Genomic DNA, 26,492 nt, shown 5'->3' with positions numbered 1-26,492 from the left:
ATGGGTGCGGAAATCGACCTTCATTCTCCGAATATTTCAGTAATGTTGATGTAGTCGAGATACTGTTGCGTGTCGGACTGGTGTTAAAACTTTGAAAAAGTCTTCTGAGTCATCAGGATGACGTTATTCCTCGTTCCTGACGGCATGCTGTAGACGGCATCTACGTGCCGGCCCTAGGTCGGAAAATAAACCATCTTGGAAAATTCACTCCCGCACTGTTCCCGAATTTATAAATCGTCCCGAAATTAAAAGTCGGGCCGAAAATATTCTGCGAGAGTGGGGACCCGCGTTGGCCATGGTCTTCGTCCTTGGGCGAGCCGAAACCCGCGAAGTTACCTCCTCAGTCTTCAAACATGTAGCTGCGGGGTACCTTCTAGTCGTTATCCATCGCAATATGTCAGGTATTTCCGTTACTAGAACACTTAAGAAATCTTAAATGTCTCGGCTAAGAAGTCTTTGTGAATCATTGTCGATAGGTAAAGTCACGGCCTTCTCCGGAAACCCCTTCCGGACAAATAAAGGTCGTGATTCTGTGATAAAATTCTTCTTTTTTTTCAATCCCCTTCGCCAGATCGCTTCAGATTCAAGTTTATTACACAAAAATACCTTTTCCCTCGTCCTCGGACTTTCACTCCGTTTGAAATCCGTACCAGATCATCTATTACGTCAATAGAAAGCACTACTTTCCAATTTCGCAGGTCGAAACGTGTATGAGATTAAAGCCGCTGTGTGTTTTTACCCCTGGGGCCGTTTTTACTTTAGCTAGTTTGTAGTCTTGCTACGGTTTCGTACTCTCGGTGAAATCTTAAGAGATAACGGTGTAGAAGAAGGAGTACACTAGCTGGCAGTGCAACAACTTGCATATAAAACTACTTGCTCCTTGTAAGCTCTTGTTGACAAAGATTAATTCCATCGTGACTTCTATTAACTTTTTTTTATGTGGGCACATTAACAAATATGAACTCATAACCTTTTTAAACCAAGTCAAGAAAAAAATTAACATTTTATCGTACACCCCCACATATCAAAAAGATACAGGATGAACCACATTTGATTTTAGTTTAAATAATTTACTTATTCATTTATAGTTTATACTTTTTATAGTTTTGTAAAGAAGTGACTAACCGGGTTAGATTGTCATAAAAAAGTAAATATCTAATTATTCAGAAATCGTGAGATGCGGTCTGGTGTGAGGTTTCAGAAAAACATTTTCTTTATCGTGCCAACGTTTCGATCTTTATTGAGATCATCTTCAGGGCCTGGGATTTACAAACATTGTTTACATTTAACAAATACATTTAGGATGTGGAAAAGTGAATTTATACAATGCAAAATATATTTTTTATATTCAATCAAAGTATTTCTACTCACTCAAAGTGTTTGTCTTCTGTGTAATTGTGCCATTCTTGCGTGTCGTGTTGAGAGTAAATATCTTTTTCAAAAATTCACCGAGACCCGGTACAATATGTTTTCTTTAATAAATTGTTTATTAATTATTGTAAGTAATCTATTATAGTTAATATCGTTTTTATTCAAAACATTTAAAAAAATCAAGAAAATTGATATAATTTGGTCGTTATCTATCAATTTGGTTGCCTATCTTAGGTAGGTTGGTTTTTTAGACGCGTTTCAACATGTTGCCATCTTCAGTGTATCTGTCAGGGTGTGTGATCAATCCTGATAACTGAGGATGGTTAAATACCATAATCATACCTAATAGTTTCTTCTTTTTAGAAGTCGGTCAGGATTTGCTAGGACATAAATGGCAAATAATTGACATTCCATAAAACTACTTTTTATTCCCTTTCGGCTAAATTTTTTAGAAAATATACACATGTTCTATTACCAGTTTTTAATACCACTTCTAAACGTATGCGGAGAAATAATTAACGAATTAACTGTATTATATATTTCATTGGCAAAAATCTGTGCGATTAATCTAATTTTATATATTTAGATAAATAATTATCATAAATAATTAATGAATACGCCATACGGTGTGAAGACCGATTTTTATCACGATCGGGATGATTATTTCAGATTTATACGCTTATTAGATTTTTTTCCATGAAGTATGTCATTATCTTTTTATCCTGTTATGAAACACTATTTGATCATACGATCTGGCAGGGGAAAAAACCCGCAATAAAGCACATGGACGTAGAGGAAATGGTTTCTCTCAGGGCTCACACATAAATGTGTCATATGTTGTGTGGTGTATGAGTTAAAGACTCGCCATTATTTCCATTAACCCTGATATCCACTGAAAATGGTGAAATGGCACAGCAAGCGAAAATTGTCTTCGATGACTTGGGATTTTCAGACGAAAATCCTTAATTTATCCCTTGAGGCTTTTCTTATCGTTTAGAAATTTGTATTTGCTTCTTTGTTGCAAAAATAAAAATGATCTTATTATAACATTGTGTTGGTCTGGGTGGTCTTTGATTTTTCTAATCTAAAGACATGACCTTAATTTATTTCTTCAAAACTTGCCTTTTTTAAATAGTTTTTTTTTTCTAATGAGTTTCTCTGGTACAAGGCCGATCGAAGTGTACACAAGGGGGCATTCTTGGCCCCTTCCTATTTATTATTTATACTGCTGGTAAATGAACTCAAATTATGTTTACGTTAAATAAACAACGTCTATGCATTTACATCAAGGAACGACATCTGCACAGGTTAAATACCTTCGACAAAGATTGTGAGAAGATATCCTCACTGAGCATGGCGCAATGCCGAAACGTTTGAGTAATAAGTGTCCGTATGCCGGTTCAGCATGAGACTCGCTGACCAACAATCTAGGGCTTGAACTTAAACAGTAGACTTGACATAGCCACACAAGACTAAAGCGACGAGAACTAAACGTCTTGGCCAAGTAAGAAGATTTCTAGGACCAAAATCAGACCGTAAATAACAAACTGACACTGTAATAAACAATTGACCATTTTTGATATACAGTGTGGTTACTACCATGCCATCTAATATCAAACTAATCCAAACATTCCAATCAAAAGTCTTAAGAAGAATTCTCTCAGCCTTTCACCTCACTATCCGCAATGACCTTAAACCGTTAAAGAATGATCGGTTTCAGCTTCGTTAAGTTTCGATCTTTTAACCCATCCAAACCTTAATGCTCAAGAATTACGATACTTAAAACCACCCATCCGAGAATCACAAATCGATGGTCAGGGGATCTCGTCATCCTTAATCGACAAAACCTAAGTGCCAGCCTTCATTTAGCACGCCTACGAGTGCAGTGCTGGTAGTGTTTCTGATTTGGCTGTGTTTTTATCGCATATATAACAATTAATGTATAGGATACAAATACTTAAATAAAAATATTTTTTTATTTTTTAATGATACATTATCCTTTACAAAAAATAATCTAATAATATTTGTTAATTTAATATAAAGCTTGTTGGGCTGGGAGGTCTTTGGATTGTTAAGTATGAGAGAATTTTCCAGCAGTTTTAGCATTTCTAGTTCCTATTATAAAATTCCTTATATTTAAAAAAAATATTTTAAATTTATTTTATAATGGTATATCATCCTTTACCAAAATACAAATGATCTATTTACTAATAGATAGGGCACTCTCAACACGACACACAAGAATGACACATCTGCACGGAAAACAAACACTTTGAGCCCTGAAGATGATCTCCATAAAGACCGAAACGTTGGCACGATAAAGAAAATGTTTTTCTAAAACCTACGTCACACCAGACCTCATCTCACGATCTCCAAATAATCTATTTACTAATTTAATATGAATTATGTAGGACTAGTGGTATTTGAATTGTCGACGTTGAAATCATTTATGTTTAACATCATTGGACGATTAAATTATAAAGAAAAAATTGTGAACAAAAATAATTCAGAAAATATATATGGCTCTATTTTTGTTTTTCATATGTGTGTAATATTATGTTCTTTTTACTGTGTAGTGTACCGACCTTGTTTTTGTTAGATTTCGGCTATTTGGTAAACTTCAAGCGTTATTCAATTAATTAATCTTTATGTAAGGTATTGGCTGAGATAAAAAGTCAGTGTCACGAGCGGGATTCGAACCCACGACCTTCGGCTAGATACGCCGCTGCTCTACCACTTGAGCTATCGTGACTTCGATCCTCTCTGCACCAACTCCCCATCTCAACCTACCTTTCGAATTTTCCCTCCTTTTTGCCATTTTTCAAATGTCGAGTAATCAGGATTCGATTTTCAGCTACTGAGCTGTTAGTACTCTGCTATCCGACGTCCATAGCCCATCTAAATGGGATAAAATTCAATTTCATCAAGCGATTTGCAACAACTTTGGAGATAAAAAAAGTCCGTGTCACGAGCGGGATTCGAACCCACGACCTTCGGCTAAATGCGTGGCTGCTCTACCACTCGAGCTGTCTTGACTTCGAACCACACTAACTTCCCATCTCAACCCAACCTTCCGAATTTTCCCTCCTTTTATACATAAAGATTAATTAATTGAAAGATTTTATTTGATCAATCGGACCATGAAATCTAATGAATTTAAGCGTTATTTTTATTTATTGGGCATAAATTATTTAAGGATAAGCGGTTAATTCGGATGAAAATTCATTGAGGTTCTTCAGTGATATCGGCGATTTCCTTTTGATCTTACATTCATTGTTTTATTACCACATCGGCCATTTGCCCTCTAAACCAAGTAGAAACGTCTTAATTCTAAATTTTATCAAGGATAATTATAATTGCTTGCATAAACAGCTCTAATTGCAAGGTTTCGCAATTAATCAAAATTCTGTTCTCGAGCGCGTTATTCCCCAAGTATTGTCGGATAGAATTTATTATTCCAGCAGGGGAAAACCCCAAGTGGATGAATAGAAGAGAACGACAAAAGAAGAAGCGAAGAATAAGCCGACCTTTATGAATGAATAAACGCTGGGAGCGGTGTGTGAAGCTCGTGCGAAGACTTTTCAAATCCCGATTACGAAGTATCACCCCCCCTTTCGAGTTGAAAAAGAATCTTGCCCGTGGTTTCTGGATCGGACGGTTTCTTTCTGACCAGATTCGAGGAATTTCCTCGGTGACTTGAAGGATGCAGGGTAGGCTACTGGGGCACGACCGAAGAACGGTATGGGTCAGCAAAGGACAATTTTTCCGAGATGAAATCGTCGATCCTGTCTTTTTAGCACATCGACTTGTTAAGGACGTTTGAACAGTCTGCAATCAATTCACTATTTTAATGAATGTATCCCATTTATGCAAATGCATACACTTTCTAAATATCTTTGAGACCTTTCCGAAATATTTATTGAGACGTGAGTTTATTTTTTGACCTCTTCTCTTGACTACATTTTGTCTTACGCTTCTAACGACCGATTTCTAAATTTTCGCCATTTACGCGTATCAAGAGTTACTATTCAATCAAAAAGTATAGAGTGGTAATGTTTCAGTCATTCACTTTGCTCCATCCATCATAACAAATAATGGCAGAAAGGAGGGAAAATTCGAAAGGTTAGATTGAGATGGGAAGTTGGTGTCCGAGTGTCGAAGTCACCGATAGTTCAAGTGGTAGAGCAGCGGTGTATAGAGCCGAAGGTCGTGGGTTCGAATCCCGCTGTGACACTGACTTTTCTATCTCAACCAATACCTTATATAAATTATTCAGAAATCGTGAGATGCGGCCTGGTGTGATTTAGGTTTCAGAAAAACATTTTCTTTATCGTGCCAACGTTTCGATCTTTATTGAGATCATCTTCAGGGCTCAGAGTGTTTGTTTGCCCTCTCAACACGACACGCAAGAATGGCACAATTACACAGAAGATAAATACTTTGAGCCCTGAAGATGATCTCAATAAAGATCGAAACGTTGGCACGATAAAGAAAATGTTTTTCTGAAACCTACATCACACCAGACCGCATCTCACGATTTCTGAATAATTTTCGATTAACGGTCACTAACCACCACACACCTTATATAAAGATTAATTAATTGAAAGAAGTTATTTAGATCACGATATACAATGGATTATTTACATAGATAGAAAGAAGAAAATTTCTGCTGTAACGGTTGTATAAAAGACCCATTTAAACCAAACTTCACTACGTCCTTAAAATTAACGTTTTTAACTTAGCTTAAGCGGACATGCTTACACAGTCGTCGAAGCATTGCATTTGATTTTGAAGTATTTCTTAATGGGATGGCATTATTTTCCTGATATATATAAAAAGAACACTTTGCTGTGCAGATATCTCGAACCTCGTGTGTTCATTTATGTACAAAACTTATAAAGACCTTCACTCCGACCGTGTAATTTATTCTTACGGAGTCAGGAGGCGAAAGTTGTTTTCACGAGTTGGTTCTTCGTGTTTACTCACCGCGAGGGTGGTTAAAAAGGGTAAAAGAAAAGTTCACGCGAGTTCCCGAAAAAAACGCCTCTTTGACGTCACCGGGCGAAGAAAGTGTGCGGTTGAGCCCAGATGTTGGACTTAGTGGAGGCGTGACGTCTGGAGCGGATCACGGTTTTTCTCGAATTACGTCACATTTTCTGTAATTAACATCGGCCGAATGCACTCTCTTACTTCACATCATTCAACGACCGATCGCATCCTCGAAAGGATCCTCTTTGTAAATCCATAAGGATGACTTACTGTTTCCACAACGTGAGTTTGAACAGGTTCAATTAAATTTCACACCGGAACTTACTTTATTCCTGTACAATGTTGCCAAAGGAAGACAATAAACAATCGGACTATAACATACACTCCAAAATGATCGATTCTGCATATGCTTTAGAATGGCTTCCATTAGGTTTTAGCTTAAAATAATGTGAATATGTTTTGTTTTTGTCCAGATGCCTCAACGCGTGCCGACAGGAGGGCTTAGCCCGATATCAGATGATTACTCTGCCGTTTTCACAGCGGATTCTTTCGACCTTTCCCTTCTTCCGCCATCGCAGCTGTACAAGGAGGAGCCGTTCCCCTGGTCGCCGATAAAGCCCGAGCCCTTAACACAGGAGGAGGAAGACTACCTGAACTTGAACGAAGACAAATCCGACCACAAACTATTGCGGGAGGTGCTGAAAGACACCTCCTTTCAGAGGAGGTACAACCTGATACCCGTCTCCGTCGGGGAGCTCGGCACAGGATTCAGGGCGGATATGGAGGATGTATCCATGGACCTGGCACAGCAGGAAATCGAGCCGGTCCTGTCCATGGCGATGGAACAGCTCAAGACAGAGATCCACAACACTTGCGCCGTCCTCGGTATATCTCGAGGTGAGTGGTTTGTTTTTCTTTACGACTCCGAACCGGAGTTGCCATTTAGCGAATTCGACAGACCAAGGTCTGCTTATCTTTGTAATGGCCCATCAATAAAGATCAGAAGGCTTACTTGCCCACCGTCGGTCCAAAAGCCACACCTCAAGTCCTTTATTTTCGTTGTCGTAATCTTTAACATTATTTCAATATAAGAACTAGTTTCAAATTCTTCTTTTTACTATACGCACGCATGCAAACTACTTTTGACCCTTCGAGTTATTTAAGCAGCTAATTGTGTTGAATTATTATTACTTTTATTGAAAGATAATTGTTACTTTTAAAGCTTAACTCGAAACCAAGATGGCTCGGAAATGGTAATCGATTGAAAAATAATATTATAGTCACGTCTGTGTTGAATCACGTCTTTACACTCCAATCTTGGTTGTTCCCAATCACCCTCTATAATCATGGTCTAACATACTAATCATAAATGATGAGTTCTTGTTTCTTTGGAAGAATCGGATAATTAATATTGAGAAACAATGAAACTGCTTAAAACCACTAAAAACCAATTCAAAAACTAATACAAAGTATCTTTAAAAGTAATATGTTGCCATATATATTACACTGGCCGGGGGGAAATATCACGAATTGACAAAGATCGAACAAATTGGTCAATTTTGTACATTTTATCTTCTTGAAAGACGATAGATTTTCAATTTTGCTCAAGTTGCGATTTCCTCATGAGCTCCAGGTTGAAAAAATAAACGTTTTATACTGCTCAACACACATTGTAAGTTTTCGAAAATGCTTGTACATTCAATTGTTAATACAGCCAAAATGGCCAATATATAAATAAAATAAATTATTTAATCACGGCACGTAGCAATTCAAATAAATTAGTATATTTTAAAATGACTGTATAAGGCCATATTTTTATGAATGTAAAAATTAAATAAATAACGAAGATCTGGGTAAGATAATTATAAACAGTAATACTACGGTATATTAGAAGTAGGAAAAATAGGATTTGAAAGATGAAAACGAAGAAAAAAAAAAAGATAGAAAAGAAATACCTATTGCAAAAACATCGTACAAAAAGTACCATCGCATTGGAAACATAAATAGTCATAATGCACCCAAAACATCCATGATTGAAAACAAAACGAAAACAAAGACATTACGAACACAAGAACATCTTATCATTTTGAATTAAAAAATCAAGGATAAGGCCAATTTCAAGAAAAGGAAACAGTTCTTTCGTCAAGCTTTCAAAGAGTACATCAACTTCATCAGTCCTTTTAAAATATTGTTAACAATTCAGAAAAAAAAACAAATGTGAAAATCTATTTACGTTGCAATCATATTAAATTTCCGAGTTGATAAGGATTATATCGAGATAAAAAGAATCATAGAGCATCATCGATGTAAAAATTGGATTTCAAAGCATCGAATTGGGAAGATAACGACAGAAATCATTATCTTCATCATCAGCAGCAGAAATACAATATCAAGTTGAAAACATCTTATAAAACCATCGAATTGGAAATAGTAATAGTCAAATACACCCAATACCTCTTACGCAAACATCGACATGAAAAAAGGTTTTACAAAAACGCCGATTTTGAAAACAAAATAAAAAATAATAAAATATAAAACGAACAAAGAAATGGAGAAGAGTAAGGAGAAAGGGATATACCACAAAAAAGATCTTATAGGAACATCGATGTTAAAAAAACACGGAAGAGCGACATCGCTTATGAAAAAAACAACACCAAACAATCTTACACAACATAGATGTTTAATTTTTTTTACAAAAACATCGTATTGAAAATGCAAGAACAAATAATAAAATATAAAACAAGTAAAGAAATGGATAAGAAGAAGAAGACGGGACACACAGCAAAAAAGATCTTATAGAAACATCGATGTTAAAAAACCTGAAAGAGTGACATCGTTTATGAAAAAAAAAAAACACCAAAAACCATCTTACAAAACATAGATGTTTAATTTTTTTTTACAAAAATATCGGTATTGATAATGCAAGAAAAAATAATAAAATATAAAACAAATAAAGGAATGGCAAGAAGAAGAAGACCGGATATACAACAAAAATGATCTTGTAGAAACATCGATGCTAAAAAAAACCTGGAAGAGTGACATCGTTTACGAAAAAAACACCAGAAACAATCTTACAAACCATAGATGTTTTATTTATTTATTTTGTTTACAAAAACATCAGTATTGAAAATGCAAGGAAAAATAATAAAATATAAAACAAATAAAGAAATGGCAAGAAGAAGAAGACCGGATATACAACAAAAATGATCTTATAGAAACATCGATGCTAAAAAAACCTGGAAGAGTGACATCGTTTATGAAAAAAAACACCAAAAACAATCTTACAAAACATAGATGTTTACTTTTTTACAAAAACATCGGTATTGAGAATGCAAGAAAAAAAATAAAAAAAATAAAGGAATGGATAAGAAGAAGAAGACGGGATATACAACAAAAAAGATCTTATAGAAACATCGATGCTAAAAACCTGGAAGAGTGACATCGATTATGAAAAAACACCAGAAACAATCTTTAAAAAAATCGATATTTAATTTTAACACATCGATTTTTAGACATCATTGATGTTTAAAATATTTACATCGCATTTGAAAATTATCAAAAAGACTTTATGTTCGTTATTAAAAAAAGAACAAGATCGATCGATGGTGTAAAATATTTTACGAAATATCTTAGAGAATCATAAACTGTGAAAAAGTTATGCAAAATATTGATTTGAAAACTTTGAACAGAAGTATGGATGTTTAAAATTCATATAAATTTGACATTAGATTTTCGTTTATTGCAAATTTAAAAAAATTATCATCGATGTTAATTAAAAATTTAGGATGAAAATAGGATAGGTTAAAAGTTTAAAAACATCATCATAACAATAATTAATTAAAACTCAACACTAAGCATCTTATAGAAGCATCGATGTTAAAAACGTCTTACAAAACATGGATTTTGGACACATCACCAACGACGACAGAATCATCCAGGTTTACAAAAAGCCTAGCACAAAAACAAGATCTAATCCTGTATGAAAATTTGTAAAGCCGGCCTTATTAATGGTTTAAGATATCTTCAATTGTAATGCCCGTATAAAATGTTTTTACTTCGACTCATGTTTAAATCAACAACGTTTTACGTCTGAAAGCAGCGCGTTTTTTCGTGTTCTTGTCCAACAACTCTTCGCCATATTTGGAACCGCTGAGACCTGCTTCGTTCCCTTTGCACTTGGGACGTGCTCGGATCCGAAATGGGGTCAAGGAAGTCTTGATACGACTACCACACATCGTTTTACATAATTTGTACGATTTTTCATTACACGTTCACATATTTAGGAATGTAACAAAAAAACAACCAATCGCGGAAAAATATAATGAGACATCTTGTAAGATAGGAACACTTATGCTAATCGGCTTAAAACCGGGTGAATGGGCGAAAGAAACTCATCTAGTAAATTGATTTTCCGCTTTGATAAATGAACTAATTGGATTGATTAATTGCATTAAAGTCTTAATCGATATTGCATGTAAAATTATACGTAAACATTTGAATTAACGCCAACACTTTTCCATGAGCACTCAAAACAAAAAAAAATATTTTGTATACAATTGTTAAACTATATTTGTCTTTCTTATTTGTCAATGCTATTAGCAGGGGGCGTCGGTGGCCGTAACGGTTTAGGCGTTGACACGGCGCTCATCTCCGTAAGGTAAAGGTCCCGGGTTCGAATCCAGCGGCCCTGTATTCGAGCCCGACATACTTACAAATAGGCTTTTTTTTCAAAAACACCGGCACCCTGAGGGTTTATATAACCTCTGTTGCGAACCTTCGTCAAAAAAATAAAATAAATGGTATTAGCTAATAGGAAAGTCAGGAAAAATTCTTTATTGGACAAATTATGCTAATAACCAATTTTTATAAAGGCTTGAAGTTTACAGGTGTCATAACATTTAATAATAAATAATAATTTCATACTCGGGAGTATTTTAATTGAAGGAACTTTAATCAATCTTTGACGTACCACATCAAAATTATGCGTTTGTCAAGTATAAACCAACCCTTTTATTAGGAATTTAAGTTTTAAATTAAAATAGTTGTGATTTTTTCTGGTGACTGCTAACAAAATACAAACATATGTACATTTGACATATAACAATTTACATAAATTTTAAATAGGGGGTAAAATACTACCCTCAAATGCAACAAAATGAACCATGGTCTGATTCTCGGCCATTTCGCAGACATTAAACATTTTATGTTGTTTTTACTAACTATATTCGGCTTTCTTCATAAATCTACTCGTAGCTCTGGAACTATTCATTTTTGGGCAAATCCAAAAAAAATTATTGGAAAGTGCGTTCATTTTCCTCTAATAAGTCACTTTTAATTTAATTTTTGGAAAAAAACACTAATTTTTTCAAAAACTGTTAAATTTAAAATTTGTAAAAAAAAAACAACTACATTTGCAACCTAATCCTCCCGGATCCTTTTCTTTAATTACAAAGAATAAAACAGCACGAACAATAGACAAAAATCAACGTAATTTTTCTGCTTTGTTATTGCCTTTTATACGTTGATTTTTTTCTTTTTTATGTTTTTTATAAGTTAAAGTTGGGTTTTTACAATTTTTTTTGGTGTCCTTTTTTTTGGTTTTGTCTGTGTTTATTGTATATATTTTGTCTAGTTTTTCTGCTTTGGTTGTTCTCAATGTTTAGTTTTGGGCTTTTTTTATTAAGTTATAGTATAGTAATATTCAAATTTTGCCCAGGACAAAAAGTTGAATTACTCGAATACCACTTCCCCATTTTTCACACCGGCAACACTTTTTTCCCATTTAGCATACAATTTTTTATTGTTGTCCTTTTTTGTTTTTGTTTGTGTTTAGTGTAGATATTTTGCCCAATTTTTCTGCTTTGGTTGTTCTCAATGTTTATTTTTGGGCTTTTTTTTATTAAGTTGTAGTATAGTAACATTCAAATTTTGCCCAGGACAAAAAGTTGAACTACTAGATTACCCCCTCCTCATTTTTCACACTGACAACACTTTTTTTCCATTATGCATACAATTTTTTGTTGTTGTCCTTTTTTTGGTTTTTTCTGTGTTTAGTGTAGATATTTTGCCCAATTTTTCTGCTTTGGTTGTTCTCAATGTTTATTTTTGGGCTTTTTTATTAAGTTGTAGTATAGTAACATTCAAATTTTGCCCAGGACAAAAAGTTGAATTACTAGATTACCCCCTTCCCATTTTTCACACCGACAACACTTTTTTTCCCATTTAGCGTACAATTTTTTGTTGTCCTTTTTTGGTTTTGTTTGTGTTTAGTGTAAATATTTTGTTCAATTTTTCTGCTTCCATTGTTCACAATGTTTATTTTTTGGCTTTTTTTATTAAGTTATAGTTAGGAAATAAGTTTTGCCCAAGACAAAAAATCCTACCCATTTTTCACACCGTCCCCACATTTTTCCCATTTAACATACAATTTCCGCATTTTGGTTCTATGTACATAATTAAAGAAAATGGAAAACCGCTTTATATCCTTAATAACTTATTAAATGAAGAAGTGGTTAGGAAATTTGCCAACCTCTAGAGAGAAATTTTCAAATGAGATTGCAAAGATGGTTTTTTTACAAATTTTAAATTTAGCAATTTTTGAAAGATTAGTCTAGTTTTTACGAAAAATTAAATTGAAAGTTCTAGAAGGGTGCATTATTAAAAGAAATTGAACGCTCTTTTCAATGTTTTTTTCCCCAAAAAATAAATAGTTCAAGAGCTACTAGTAAATTTATTACGAAAACCGTACACAGTTGAAAAAAGACAAAATTCACTGGTTTTCGTGGTCCGCTTGACCAATTAATATCTTCCAATTAATTAAGGTTTTTTGTTGAGATAAAAATTGAAAAATGGCAAAAAGGAGGGAAAATTCGAAAGGCTGGGTTGAGATGGAAAGTTGGTGTCCGAGTGGCTCGAGCTCCTGTGCTAGAGCAGCGGCGTATCTAGCCGAAGATCGTGGGTTCGAATCCCGCTCGTGACACTGACATTTTTATCTCTACTAAAAACCTTAATTAATTAAAAGACAAAATGTTGAAATCTGACAAAGGGTTCTCAATTTAGACCATGGTTCATAAGAACTTTTTTGTCGCATTTGAGGTATACAAGCACCTGATAAACTTTGTCGTACGAGTAGTATAAATAAGAAGGTGCTAAATGTCCATTTTTATCTTTTCCCATTACTTCCATTTGTCCGAGAGTTTTCCATTTTAATCGCAAAAGCAGTTAAAAATGTAAAACACCCTTTTCACGCTTTTCTCGAGTGGGTGTGGGCGGTATTTTGAAAAGCTCGGGTGAAAGGGGTCGGCATTCCACTCGCCTCCTACTGACCGAATCATTCCCTTTCCATACACTTGACTCCAGAGACGCGAACTTGACGCCGAATTTGAGAAAACGTGGGAGAAAGGTCTCATGCCCGCCACCGAGATGTTATCAATTTATTTAACAAAAATAAAATACGAAAAAAATTACGACAATCTGACCTTTGAAGAAGGTATTTCTTGTGCTTTTATCAAAAACAAATCACTCCTGGCCAAATGTTAAAAGGAAATTTCAGACTTTTATATCTGTTGTTCCTTTAAAGATGAACGTTGGTGATCAGTCATGACCAAAGAATTTATAGAATTTTTACAATATAGGTTTTTAATTAACTACTTTCGCTTTCGTTACATCAAGCCGTAGATATCCCTTGAAAAGGGAGTGAAAGGTCATTTTTCGACAAGACGACCACCGAGGATCGCCTTGATCATGATATTCTCGATGTTTATCCCTCTTGAACGGGGAAAGTACTATCGGTCTGTTGTCGGTGGCATCCATAAAAAACGCCAAGCCCTCTGAGTTGAGAAGGCCGGGTAGGGGCCTCCAGAGTGCCGCGCCGGGCCTGGCGACCCACTTTCTTCTTGGTCGAAGTACCGTTAGACTTCTTCTTTTCTTTCACCGGGTTGTGCAAGTCCCGGCATCAACCTAGACATTCGAACGCACGTCCCTGGGGCTATAAGAATTGCAAACATGGGGGAGGGGTGTCGTCCTTTCAAGAAAATCACATGTCAAATATGTGAAAGCTGTAATATTTATAACTATATATTTATACGTCATTTATGAATATTCCAACTGTTCGATTCCTTTTCAGGTATATATTAGGTTATTATATAGACATATAATATACCTATTTCAGGTATAGTTCAGTGAAATATAGCTTGGTTTAGTCTGGTTCTATATATCTAATATCATTTAATCTGAAGAAGAAAATTTGATCTTTTTATGTAAGGTTTTGGTTGAAATGAAAAAGTTAGTGCCACGAGCGGGATTCGAACCCACGACCTTCGGCTCAATAGCGGGATCGAAGTCATGATAGCTCAAGTGGTTAGAGCAGCGGCGTATTTAGCCGAAGGTCGTGGGTTCGAATCCCGCCCGTTGCACTAACTTTTTTATTTCAATCAAAACCTTACATAAAAAGATTAATTAATTGAAAGAAGTAATTTCTTCAATAGACCACTATATTATAATTATTATAATAATGGATTATAATTGAAAAAATACTGATAATTTGTGAACATAAAAATACTAATATTAAACAAGAAGGTTATATAGTGCTATAAAAGAATTTAGAGCTGATTGTTATTACCGTAGCATGATGTTAAAACATAATATATTCGGTTTAAAAAAATGAGGAAAGAAGATGCTTTAAAAGAATTTGTACAAAAGTGTTTTTAAAAAAAATCCAATTTGGACTATAAATAAGTAAAGTAATTCCTTTCATACAGGTGAGCTTAACGTCCAACTACTACATTAGTTTTCATAAACAAAGAGTGACAAACACTTCACAAAACTTTTTTCAAATATATGTGGTGATTAGTGACCGTTAATCGATAATTATTCAGAAATCGTGAGATGCGGTCTGGTGTGATGTAGGTTTCAGAAAAACATTTTCTTTATTGTGCCCACGTTTCGATCTTTATTAAGATCATCTTCAGGGCCTGGGATTTACAAACATTGTTTACATTTAACAAATACATTTAGGATGTGGAAAAGTGAATTTATACAATGCAAAATATATTTTTCAAAATCTATCAGAATTTTTATGACAGAAGTGTTTTTATTTATGAACGATCGAAATCAACTTAATTTAAAAGTCATTCAGAAATCGTGAGATGCGGTCTGGTGTGATGTAGGTTTCAGAAAAACATTTTCTTTATCGTGCCAACGTTTCGGTCTTTATTGAGATCATCTTCAGGGCTCAAAGTGTTTGTGTATTTCTGTATAATTGTGCCATTCTTGCGTGTCGTGTTGAGAATTTTTTCAAATAAACTTACAACGGCCGGGATTCGAACATAGAACCGCTAGCGTAGAAAGGCGAGTTGAAATAACGCGCCATAAAACATATAGAAACATCGACGGGAAAAAGCATCAAAAAAATACTTTGTAGATACATTGATGATGAAAAACGTCTTACAAAAGCGACAACTTTGAATTATGAACATCGATACGCAAATTACACCAAAAGCCCTTATACAGAAAGCAATATTTGTAAAACTAAGTTACACTACAAGAAGAAAATAAAAAACAACCCAAGAATAAGAATAGAGAAAGTAGGAAGGAAAAAAGATCCTATAAAAACGTCATTGTTTGAAAAGTTTCCAGAAATCTATTTAAAAGTATGTAAAAGTAATATCGAAATTGAAAAAAATGATCAAATATCAATTAATTTAATTTTTTAAAATAATTTTAAAAGCTTCTCTACCAACACACAAGCAATTGGTACGAAAACAGAACAGGATCGATCGATATTGTCAAACGTTTTACACAAATGCAACTTACAGTATCATCAATGTAGAAAATGTCTTAGGCAACATCGATTTGAAGATAACAAACGAAATCTTTAGGATAAAAAGGGGCCGAAACGTCAAATTTGAAAACACAACAAAACATCACTCTATATCATCGATCTTAAAAAAACCTGGATCAATAGACATTGTGAAACGTTTTGCCAAAAACTATCTTACCTAATCATTTATTTTGAAAAGGTAAAAAAAATAATAAAATAAAGTAAATTATATCTTAAATAGCTGCCACTTCCTAAGAAATTTGAAAATAAACCCTGCCAAATATAGTCATATTTGGAAACTGCATTTATTCATCAAATATTCCAACAGAGTGTATGTTTATTTACATATTTTATTATAAATATTCGTAACTATAACTATTCATTAACATAAGAATTTTCGTTAAAAAAAAAGGGATTGGGAAGGTTAAGGATTGGTGATGCTACAGTCGAGTATGAGTGGTTTAGTTGGTTGGTGGTCAATCAGAGATCAAAAAAAGCAGATAGATCTGGCCATTCAAAATAGTTAAGCTCTGATGATAGTGATAAGGAAAATGAACATCCTCGATCTGAGTAGATCTATTGTGCTCCTCTATTATTTTATAACTCAATGGCCAGCTTCAGGTTGTTAGTCAGTCTCAACAGCCCTGACAGCGTCTCATAAGTGTAGGATCTTCCGGCTTTTCCTATCCCAGTTGAAAGTATCTACACCTAGACATGCCAATCTATACATAGACCATCACGAAAACATAGAATGTGTTTTCTGATCTCCTCTGCTTCCTGGCAGCATCGGCACAGCATTTCTTCTGTCAATACTCCTATCCTGCATTGTATAATACTCTCATGAGTCCAACCAGAATACAGTTCTGTTGCGGTTACCTTCCAGTAATTCCTTTGTAAGTCTTGCCTTTCTATGAATCTCTTCACGTCCCTCACACCTGTAGTGTTGCTCCACCAAGTTTTGTACTCATCAAATATCCATTTTTGGACGTATCTTTTTTATGGCAAGGTGCGGAAGTCACAGTCTGGTTCGGGGCCTAGAGTATTCATATTGGCTCCCTTTTTGGCCAATATGTTCACATTCTCATTGCAATGTCGCGAATGCCCAATGAAAGCTCTGATAGGACTCGGAAATGTTGTGTTGCTGAGAAAATAGCTGATTGGTTAACGATCACTGATGTTGCGTGAATAGTTAACGATGGTCCACTCGTCTACCACGGTCTCAGAATCATCTTAGGATGGGTACACCTGTGACAAAAGAAGCTTAGTAGGTCCAGTGTGAAATATATCTTCACCAACGTTCGCACCTTAGCATAAGAGAACATCTTCTGCGTGCAGATGATCCGGTGAAAGCTTGGACGTGTTTCCTTCCAGGCGATGCGGTCCGGTGACGCTTACGCGCAGAAAAAACGCAATAAAAGAACGTTGGTAGAGAGAAGCTCTTGTGTGTCAAGAGCACGACTGAGCGATGGATCACCGAAAAACTGAAACGCAAAGGAGTGATCGTGCTCACCAGTTTATGGATCGGCCATTACCGATCGACACACGGTCACCTGCTCTTAGGGCAAACGCCGCACAGGTGTCCCGATTGTAGAGAAAAGTTGTTCGGTGTGTCACACTTGATCGAGAACTATTTTGGCCCCTTACAGGGAGCGAGTAGGCATGTGACATAAAGAGAACATCTTTTGATAATTTTTCCGTGATTTAATTACACTGAGTTTCAGTTTTTAACAACCCAATACTATTTTTCAGGCAATTTTTTGTTAATATTTGTCAAGATGAGATTAGGTTGGAGGTGAAAGGCCGTAATGACCTTTTTTTATTTTTTATTATGAGGTTCTGAGTTAATTCAAGTCTGTATTTTTCATGTACAACTTTGATTAGATTTTAATTGATTTTATGATATAGCCTATTTTGGAAATATTAAATGTATATTTTAAAATAAAAATACTAAGAAATTGAAAACTAAAAAAGGTCCTAACATTTCTATCAAAACAGGCCAGAAACTTCACGTTAAAAAAAGCTTTATTTTTCCTTAAATCATTGGTTTTTTGGCCAAATTTTATGTAATTAAAACGCAAAAAATCGTTACAATCTAGATCATAAAATTATAAAAAATAGTGAAAATAAGTCTAAATTGCTCGTACTACGTTAACATCTACTTAAGATTCGACGGAAACGGGGTTATGGGCACAGAAATTTGTAAACGGGCTTTCGACAAAAAGCCGAGCTTACATAAAATTTACTCTTGTGTTTTATTCGTACAAACGAGCGACATACTTCGGCCCATTTATTTTATTTTTATTTTTTTGTATATCCATGTACTTTTTCTTTTTCTAATCCTCCGCGAAGGTCGTTGATGTTAATTTTAGCTTGAAGAGAGCTTACGGCCTCCTGCTTTTCAATGTGAACGAGTTTTAAATCTAATGCCCTTAATAAAGGAGAACACTTAACCGAAGCGTTAAAAGTTCCAAGGGAACAAAAGATTACTTGCAAGTATCCAGAAGGTGCAAAACCCATTTTAAAAATTGACGATCTTCAACCCCCATCCCATATAATTACCTGTCATGAACAATTTTAATTTTTTTAACACACAACACACATGTATACTCGGACATATGGCCTTGAAATATCAGGAAAAACAGCTCGTGACAAGAATAATGTAATATAATAATAAAATACAATAAAACAATTGCAAGACGTAAAATATAAGTTGTGAAATAAGTTAAGTCCTTAATGGTCATTAATCTGTAAAAATTATTCATCGCTGAGTTTAACATTTTTTGTTTTGTTGAAGAGCGCGGGTACTTTGGAACGCTTCGGACTTAACCACCTGGAAAGAATGTAGCAGCGTCGGTGGGCCGGGTCGGCAGAAAAGCTCTTATATGACGTCGATAAAGAAAAAGGTCATCCTCAGCCGATTAAGGATAGGCCATGCAAAACTCTTATGTTAATGATATTTATAATAAATGTGTGGTGTTTAGTGACCGTTACTTGATGATTATTTGGAGGTCGTGAGATGCGGTCTGGTGTGACTTAGGTTTTAGAAAAAACATTTTCTTTATCTTGCCAACGTTTCGATCTTTACTAAGATCATCTTCAGGGCCTCGTGTTTTTTATTTTATTTTTTATTTTACGAGGGTTCGCAACAGCAGAGGTTATATCAACCCTCGGGGTGCCGGTGTTTTTGAAAAAAAGCCCATTTGTAAGTATGTCGGGTTCGAATGCACGGCCGCTGGATTCGAACCCAGGACCTTACAGTTATTAGCGCTATGTCTACGTCTAAACCGTTGCGTCCACCGACGCCCCTAGGGCCTCGTGCTGTCTGCATTTCAACAAAAAAGTTCTCGGATTGATAGCCGATGCGAGTTTCTCCTCATTGGCGATGTCCTTCAGAATACTCTTTGCTTGGTGTCCATATGTCGTTGAAATATGTTATAGAGTCCCATGTTCTTCGCTCTTCTCGTGTAGAAATGTGTGGTATTTACTTACCGTTACTTGACACCCTGAAGATGATTTCAATAAAGATCGAAACGTTGGCACGATAAAGAAAATGTTTTTCTAAAACTTACGTCACACCGGACCGCATCTCACGATCTCCAAATAAGCATTTATAATAAAATATTGATAAACTGTGTGTGAATATTTAATGAATAAATGCAGTTTCCAAATTTGATTATATATAGCAGGGTTCATTTTAAAATTTCTTAGGAGGTGGTTCCAATTTAAGATTTAATTTATCTGTAAAAGTACCGTAAATGAAAAAACAACATCTTTGATATGAAGGGTATGAAAACGGATACATATGTATATTAGCAATCGTAGAACTTCAGTAAACCTGTCGAAAGGGGGATACGGCGCTTATCACTGTCAGTTAAAGGTCCTGGGTTCGAATCCAGTGGCACTGCCTTCGAACCCGACATACAAATGGGCTTTTCTTCAAAAACACGATACCACAATGGTTGATATAACGTCTGATATAACCTTCGTAAAAAAAGAAATTAAAAAACCTGACGAAGGAGATGGAATGCCCAACGTCCAACATATTTGTTGAAATATTCGGTCAATAATAAACAAATCCAACGTAGTTCATTACAAAGTGAAATTTGACAAAGGAGCAGTTTGCTCCCAGGTATTTCCTGAAAAATAAGAAAATTAAATTTTATCCAACCCATTATATTGGCCAAATTAATTCTTTCAGGAGGTTGGGATGGGGAGTTGGTGTCCGAGTGGATCGAAGTCACGATAGCTCAAGTGGTAGAGCAGCGGCGTACTTAGCCGAAGGTCTTGGGTTCGAATCCCGCTCGTGACACTGACTTTTTCATTTCAACCAAAACCTTACATAAAAAGATTAATTAATTGAAAGGATTAAAAATTAAAAAATAATAATAGGATAATTTATTTTATTTTCAAGACAATACGTAAATCATGATTGTTAATTGATTGTTTATTTGTTTCCTTGCCTGCTTGTTTTATCCGTTCGACTTTTAAGCCTATTTTTGAGATTATAATGTATTTTTGACAGGATTTTCTCATCCAAATCTCAGCGAAAATGGAAGGAACATGAAAAATTATGTCATGTGATTGTTTAAATAGTTTTTTTTTAAACAAGGCAAATTTGCAAATCATAACGATTGGATTCTTTCATCTGCAGAAATTTCCTTGCCTGTTTTACATGTGCTGTCTATATCATTTTCAAGATATCTCCGCCATTTTACTCAACAGACGACTTTGAATATTTTCCATCAGGTAAAATGTCAGAAGGTTTCGTGCTTACGTTCTGTAATCTGACAATCAGATTTCTTTTAATATACTCCACGTCTTGGTTTTATTCGTTTCTAACTGTTTGAAAAACTTTTCAACCGGTGGATATTTACGAGAATGCCCGTCTATCCAAGGACGCCTTTGTTAACTTGCTCAAGAATTTTAGGTTTTGAATTACACAACTTTTAAAATGGGAAAACGCCTGCATTCACGTGTACACTGAATGTTTCAAATTCCGTCCATCTGTGAGTTTATCGGTTGGTTAAAAAAAAAATATGAAACACAAATCGATCGAAAACCAGAGCAACTGACCTTTTCCCCGAGTCGAGATATGCAATTAAAATTTTACAGTCTTGACCTTGCCTACGTCGAAATTAAAGCTTAGTGCTATTTTCAATTAATACAAATCAGGTTTTTTCCTTTTGATAAATGGCTTTCGTGACAGGGCGGAGCGCAGACGTTGCCCATCAATTTGTGAAGCCGATGGAGTAGAGCAAATGGAAATCGCAAACTACGCCCCAACTCGTCTCGTATAAAACAAACAACATTCCTTTCGTTTAGGGATAGCAAAAATCTGACATGTTCCAATTCTCGAATAGCGAGAGAATGGCCCAAACCCCTTATAAAAGTTATAAAGATATATTTAAATAAACGATTTAGGCCCCAACGAAGATTCTGAAGATAAGGTCGTTGAAATATATCTACTAGTTTCCATGTTTGAATCTGGAGATCTTGTAATTTCGCCAAACTTATGGATGTTCTGCACCTCGTAGGCATTGAAGGCGATTTGTATAAAACAATATTAGGATTGAAGTGGCTCGACTGACTTTTCACATCTCACCCCTAAAGAAAAGTTTCAAAATGAAACGTCTTGTCTTCCATCGCAGCTATTTTTGATCCATTGGGTTTGATGTTGAAATAAGACATGTCTCTCTTTCTTTATTTCACTTACTCTCTCTCTCTCTCTCTCTCTCTCTCTCTCCCACTCTCTCTGTCTGTCTCTCTCTCTCTCTCTCTCTCTCCCCCCCTCCCCCCATGCTCCCTCGCACTCTTTCCTTTTTTTCTATAACTATCTTTCTACCTAATCTATCTATATCTCAATATATCTATTTGTCTGTCTAACTATTTTTGTATCGATCTCCCTTTCAATCTATAACTTCATATTGTTCTTTGTTTATCTCTTCTCCATGTATCACTCTCTCTTCCCCTCTATCTTTCTTTTTCTTTCTTTCTCACTTTCTCTTCTTCTCTTTCTATCTATACATCTATCTTTCTCAATATCAGTCTACATTTATCTTTATTTATCAAACTATTTGTATATCAAATTCTCTCTGACGGTGTGCCTGTATCTCTCTTCCTCCCTCCCTCCCTCCCTCTCTCTCTCTCTCTCTCTCTCTCTCTCTCTCTCTCTCACCCTCTGTCTCTTTCTTTATTTCACTTACTCTCTCTCACCCTCTCTCTCTTTCTTTATTTCACTTACTCTCTCTCACCCTCTCTCTCTTTCTTTATTTCACTTACTCTCTCTCTCTCTCACCCTCTCTCTCTTTTTTATTTCACTTACTCTCTCTCTCTCTTTCTCTTTATCTTTCTCTCTCTCTTCCTCCCTCTCTCTCTCCTCTCTCTCACCTCTCTCTCTTTCTTTATTTCACTTACTCTCTCTCTTTCTCTTTCTCTCTCTCTTCCTCCCTCTCTCTCTCTCTTCTCTCTCTCTCTTCTCTCTCTCTCTCTCTCTCTTTCTCTATTTCACTTACTCTCTCTCTCACCCTCTCTCTCTCTCTCTCTCTCTCTCTCTCACCCTCTCTCTCTTTCTCTATTTCACTTACTCTCTCACTCTCTCCCTCTCTCTCTCTCTCTCACCCTCTCTCTCTTTTTTTTATTTCACTTACACTCTCTCTTTATTTCTCTTTCTCTCTCTTTGCCTTCCTCTCTCTCACTCTCTCTCTCTCTCTCACCCTCTCTCTCTTTCTTTATTTCACTTTCTCTCTCTCTCTTTCTCTCTTTGCCTCTCTCTCTCTTTCTCTATCTCTCTTTTCTTAATTGACCAAATTCTTCGACACAAAATAAAACCTTATATATTCATTCTCTATCATTCTTTCTCTTTCCCTCTGTATCTGTCCATCTATCTACTATCTAGTGCCTCTTAATCGCTCTTTATGTTATGTTATTTAGCTATCTGTTTTTCTTTGCTCTGTCCTTCTCTAGCTATCAATCTCACTACTTAACATTTTTATATTTATATTATTATTATTTATTATTTATCTTGCACTCCACCTATCCTTATTAATATCTATCCAGCACTATTTTCTTCTCTCTCTTTAACACAAACATATTCACCCACACAAAAACAAGAGACCAAATGTTGTTTCTCCAGTTAATGTTTGTGATGAGTTTTGAAAGAGACTAGCTTTAAGGAGAACGTTAAATGCAAGTTCAATAAATATAATTTAATGGATAATTTTTTATGCTTATTTATGTTAGAGGTTCTTTGCAAGACTGCACTTTACATAGATAAATAGGGCACGGTTCATAAATCGTTCTTTCGTCCATAAACGTACATATCCTGCTGCGGTGCAGTTTCAATAGTTTCTTTATGATTTACCTGGTTGTCAAAGGCGATTTTCTCCAGCTGGCCAAACGCAGTAACGCCATAAAACAAGCCATGAAAACAGAACGAACTGTCAATTTCATACTTATTTCCAGTCTGTTTTTTCATTCTATTGATGATGTTTTGCTTGTGGTCAAATATGTATTTTTTAATGCTGTATGTTTCTTTTTTCATGGCAGATCCTAGCAAGTGGACTGTGGAAGAGGTGGACACCTGGCTCACTTGGAATTTGGCACAATTCAGCCTTGCACTTTCGATCGCTCAGTATTTCAAAATGCCGGGACATTCCCTGTCTGCCCTGACTGAGCAGGACTTCATCCAAAGAGCCCCGGAGGTGAGATAACTTTATTTAACCAACAAGAATTAAGTTGTAAGAAGGAAAAAATATTTTCATGAAAATATTTCGAATACAAGTCTTTCCACGGCTCGAATTTCGTGTAAAATTTAAGGTCTGATCTTCATGAAATGAAACAATGTTAGTCTTTATAAGAAGAAGCACAGTTGACAAACAATGTTGAAAATTAACATAAAATATTAAAATGTATGGATCATAATGATAAATCACATGCTCCTCATAAAGATATAATCATAATTATCATAACGAGGCAATAATAAAGAGAAACCTATTTCTCATTATATGAAATCTCAAGATTCAATCTGTAGACAGTGGTAATCGTGGATCACAATGTGGCCTTTTTTGCATATTTTTGTACGCTATTTGTTATTGCTATTGCACGTATTTAGGCAATTTTTTTTTTCCTTAAGATTCAACGTGTCAGCGTTTAAAATTTTAAATGATTTAAGACCAGTAATATCCATGGAATAAATTATCCTAGTAAAAACAACTTTTGAAGTCAAGAAATTCCACGACCTTCTTTTTAGAAATATTCCAGAGAGAGAAAGTTTTCAAATCGTATTTTGTCTTTTTATTGGAATTTAGAACCAAATTGTATAAATTAATTCTTAAATTAATTCGACCAGGACGAAACCTGGATTATTTCGTTCATTTTCACTTACCATTTAAAATTTTTCAATAAGAAAAATTTAACTTTTGATAAAAAAAAGTTCGAACTGGCCTTAATACTAAGTCTCCTCTGGATGTCCTTGGATGTGATAAGTCCCAGGGTGAACTCTTACTCTCTGGGACCCTCTGAGACCTTGAGGGTCCTCGACCCCGAATTGGGTCGCTTTCTTCTCACTTTCACCGACAGTCATTGCACTGACCTGAGTGTAAATTGTTGTTGTTAAAGGGTGGGGCACCTCTGATCATGGGCGTGTTGCATAAATCCCGACTAAATGGGCAAAAATGGACAAATGCGAGGAACTCTCCCTTTATTTCGTTTCAACCTACTCTTTAAAGGTTATGACAAAAAGTATATGGATATAACTAAGTTTTTGATTCTTATAAACAAGTCGTTCGCCGAATTCAAAAGGTTACTACCGTCTCTTGAATAATGTATGCAAACTGCCGTGAAATTTTATTTTATTTGCAAGGTCTTCGTCGATATTCGAAACGGTCATAAATTCACCCTTTCGCATGCCCTCCAAACAGATTAGAGATAAGGATTTTTATGTGAAAAAGACACTAATGAAAAATTCGATTTGTATATAGAGAAATGTACGGTCGCTGGGTTCGAATCCCGGCGAGGCCCGTGGAATTTTAATTACAAAATTTGTATTCTAAAGTGGTTTGACCCCTCGTCACCACAGCTACAGAGTAGTTGGCCAGTTAAGCTTCCTATATGACCGGAATTACTAGATAATCTGTATTTGAAGGTTTGTTTGAGCTTTTAGTTCCAGCATTGTTGTCCAGCATAAACAGTTCTGGAACTGAAAGAAGTTTTCTTCAAACACAGATTCTCTATTATGGAGTTCCATAACTTGGACTGTACTACTTTAGACAAAATACCGGAATTACTTTTGTTTTATAGTACGATAATAACTTTTACAACCAGTTCATCACCAAAATTATAAAAATTAAGTTAAATTGTATTAAATTTATTTTAATTTTCCGTTGGCTTTTTCATAAAACATCTTGGTCTATTTTGTTTTGCTATTGTATTAACGTGTCGGTTTTCTTTCTTCTTGTGAAACTTGAAACTTCTTCACTTCATCGTGTTTTTTCCACCTCGCATTTTGACAGTGTTCAATAGGCGCTCTCATAAAATACTTAGCCAACACACATGTGGGTGATTCTCCGGTGGTACTCAAGATCACATTGTAAGATCGTACCGCCATTCACGCTAATAAACACAAAACCTAACCTTTCGCACAGTATATGCGGTTATAAAGATTTGTCGAGTCACCTGAGAATTTGATATTATTCTATAAACATATTCCGCAACAAACCCTCGAACACATACTCAAGACACTCACGCTAATAAATACAATCGTACCAAAACGGAACCTTTCAAACCGTATTTGCAATTAAAAGAAATGACGAGCCATCGAGACATTTGCTATTACCTCTAACATTCAACCTGTAAACATTACAAAACCCACCCAAACATTCTCAAAATACTCACGTTAATAAATACATTTATACAAAAACTAAACCTTTCAATCAGCATGTTAAATGAAATGGTGAGCCATCGTGGCATGACTTTCCGCCAAGGCTTCTCTTATGTTCTCTCCATTAACATCAAAAACCCGTCCCCACATATTCAAAACACTCACGTTAATAAATACATTCATATAAAAACGAAACTTTTCAAATAGTTTGTACAGTAAAAAAAAATGGGGAGCCATCAGAGTATGTGATTTTACGCCGGTACCTTGCTACATTCACTCTATGACCACCGCAAACCGACCTACACATTGGAAGCACACTCACGCTAATAAATACATTCATATAAAAACGAAACTTTTCAAATAGTTTGTACAGTAAAAAAAAAATGGCGAGCCATCAGAGTATGTGATTTTACGCCGGTGCATTGCTACCATTCA

At 35.3% G+C, this 26,492-nt stretch overlaps 1 protein-coding gene across 1 annotated transcript in view; it reads left to right on the top strand.

Moving 5' to 3' along the window:
• LOC106661662 (DNA-binding protein D-ETS-4-like) overlaps window positions 1-26,492 on the top strand; it is a 55,656-nt gene that overhangs the window by 16,024 nt on the left and 13,140 nt on the right. The window contains exons 2-3 of the mRNA XM_024225438.1: window positions 6,834-7,257; window positions 23,726-23,880. Coding sequence (XP_024081206.1) covers window positions 6,834-7,257; window positions 23,726-23,880 — 579 coding nt within the window. The remainder of the gene's footprint in view (window positions 1-6,833; window positions 7,258-23,725; window positions 23,881-26,492) is intronic.

This window comes from Cimex lectularius, unplaced genomic scaffold (assembly GCF_000648675.2).
Source record: "Cimex lectularius strain Harlan isolate CLEC.00 unplaced genomic scaffold, Clec_2.1 scaffold29, whole genome shotgun sequence".
NCBI classification, from domain to species: Eukaryota; Metazoa; Arthropoda; class Insecta; order Hemiptera; family Cimicidae; genus Cimex; species Cimex lectularius.
This window is presented reverse-complemented; position numbering and strand designations above follow the sequence as displayed.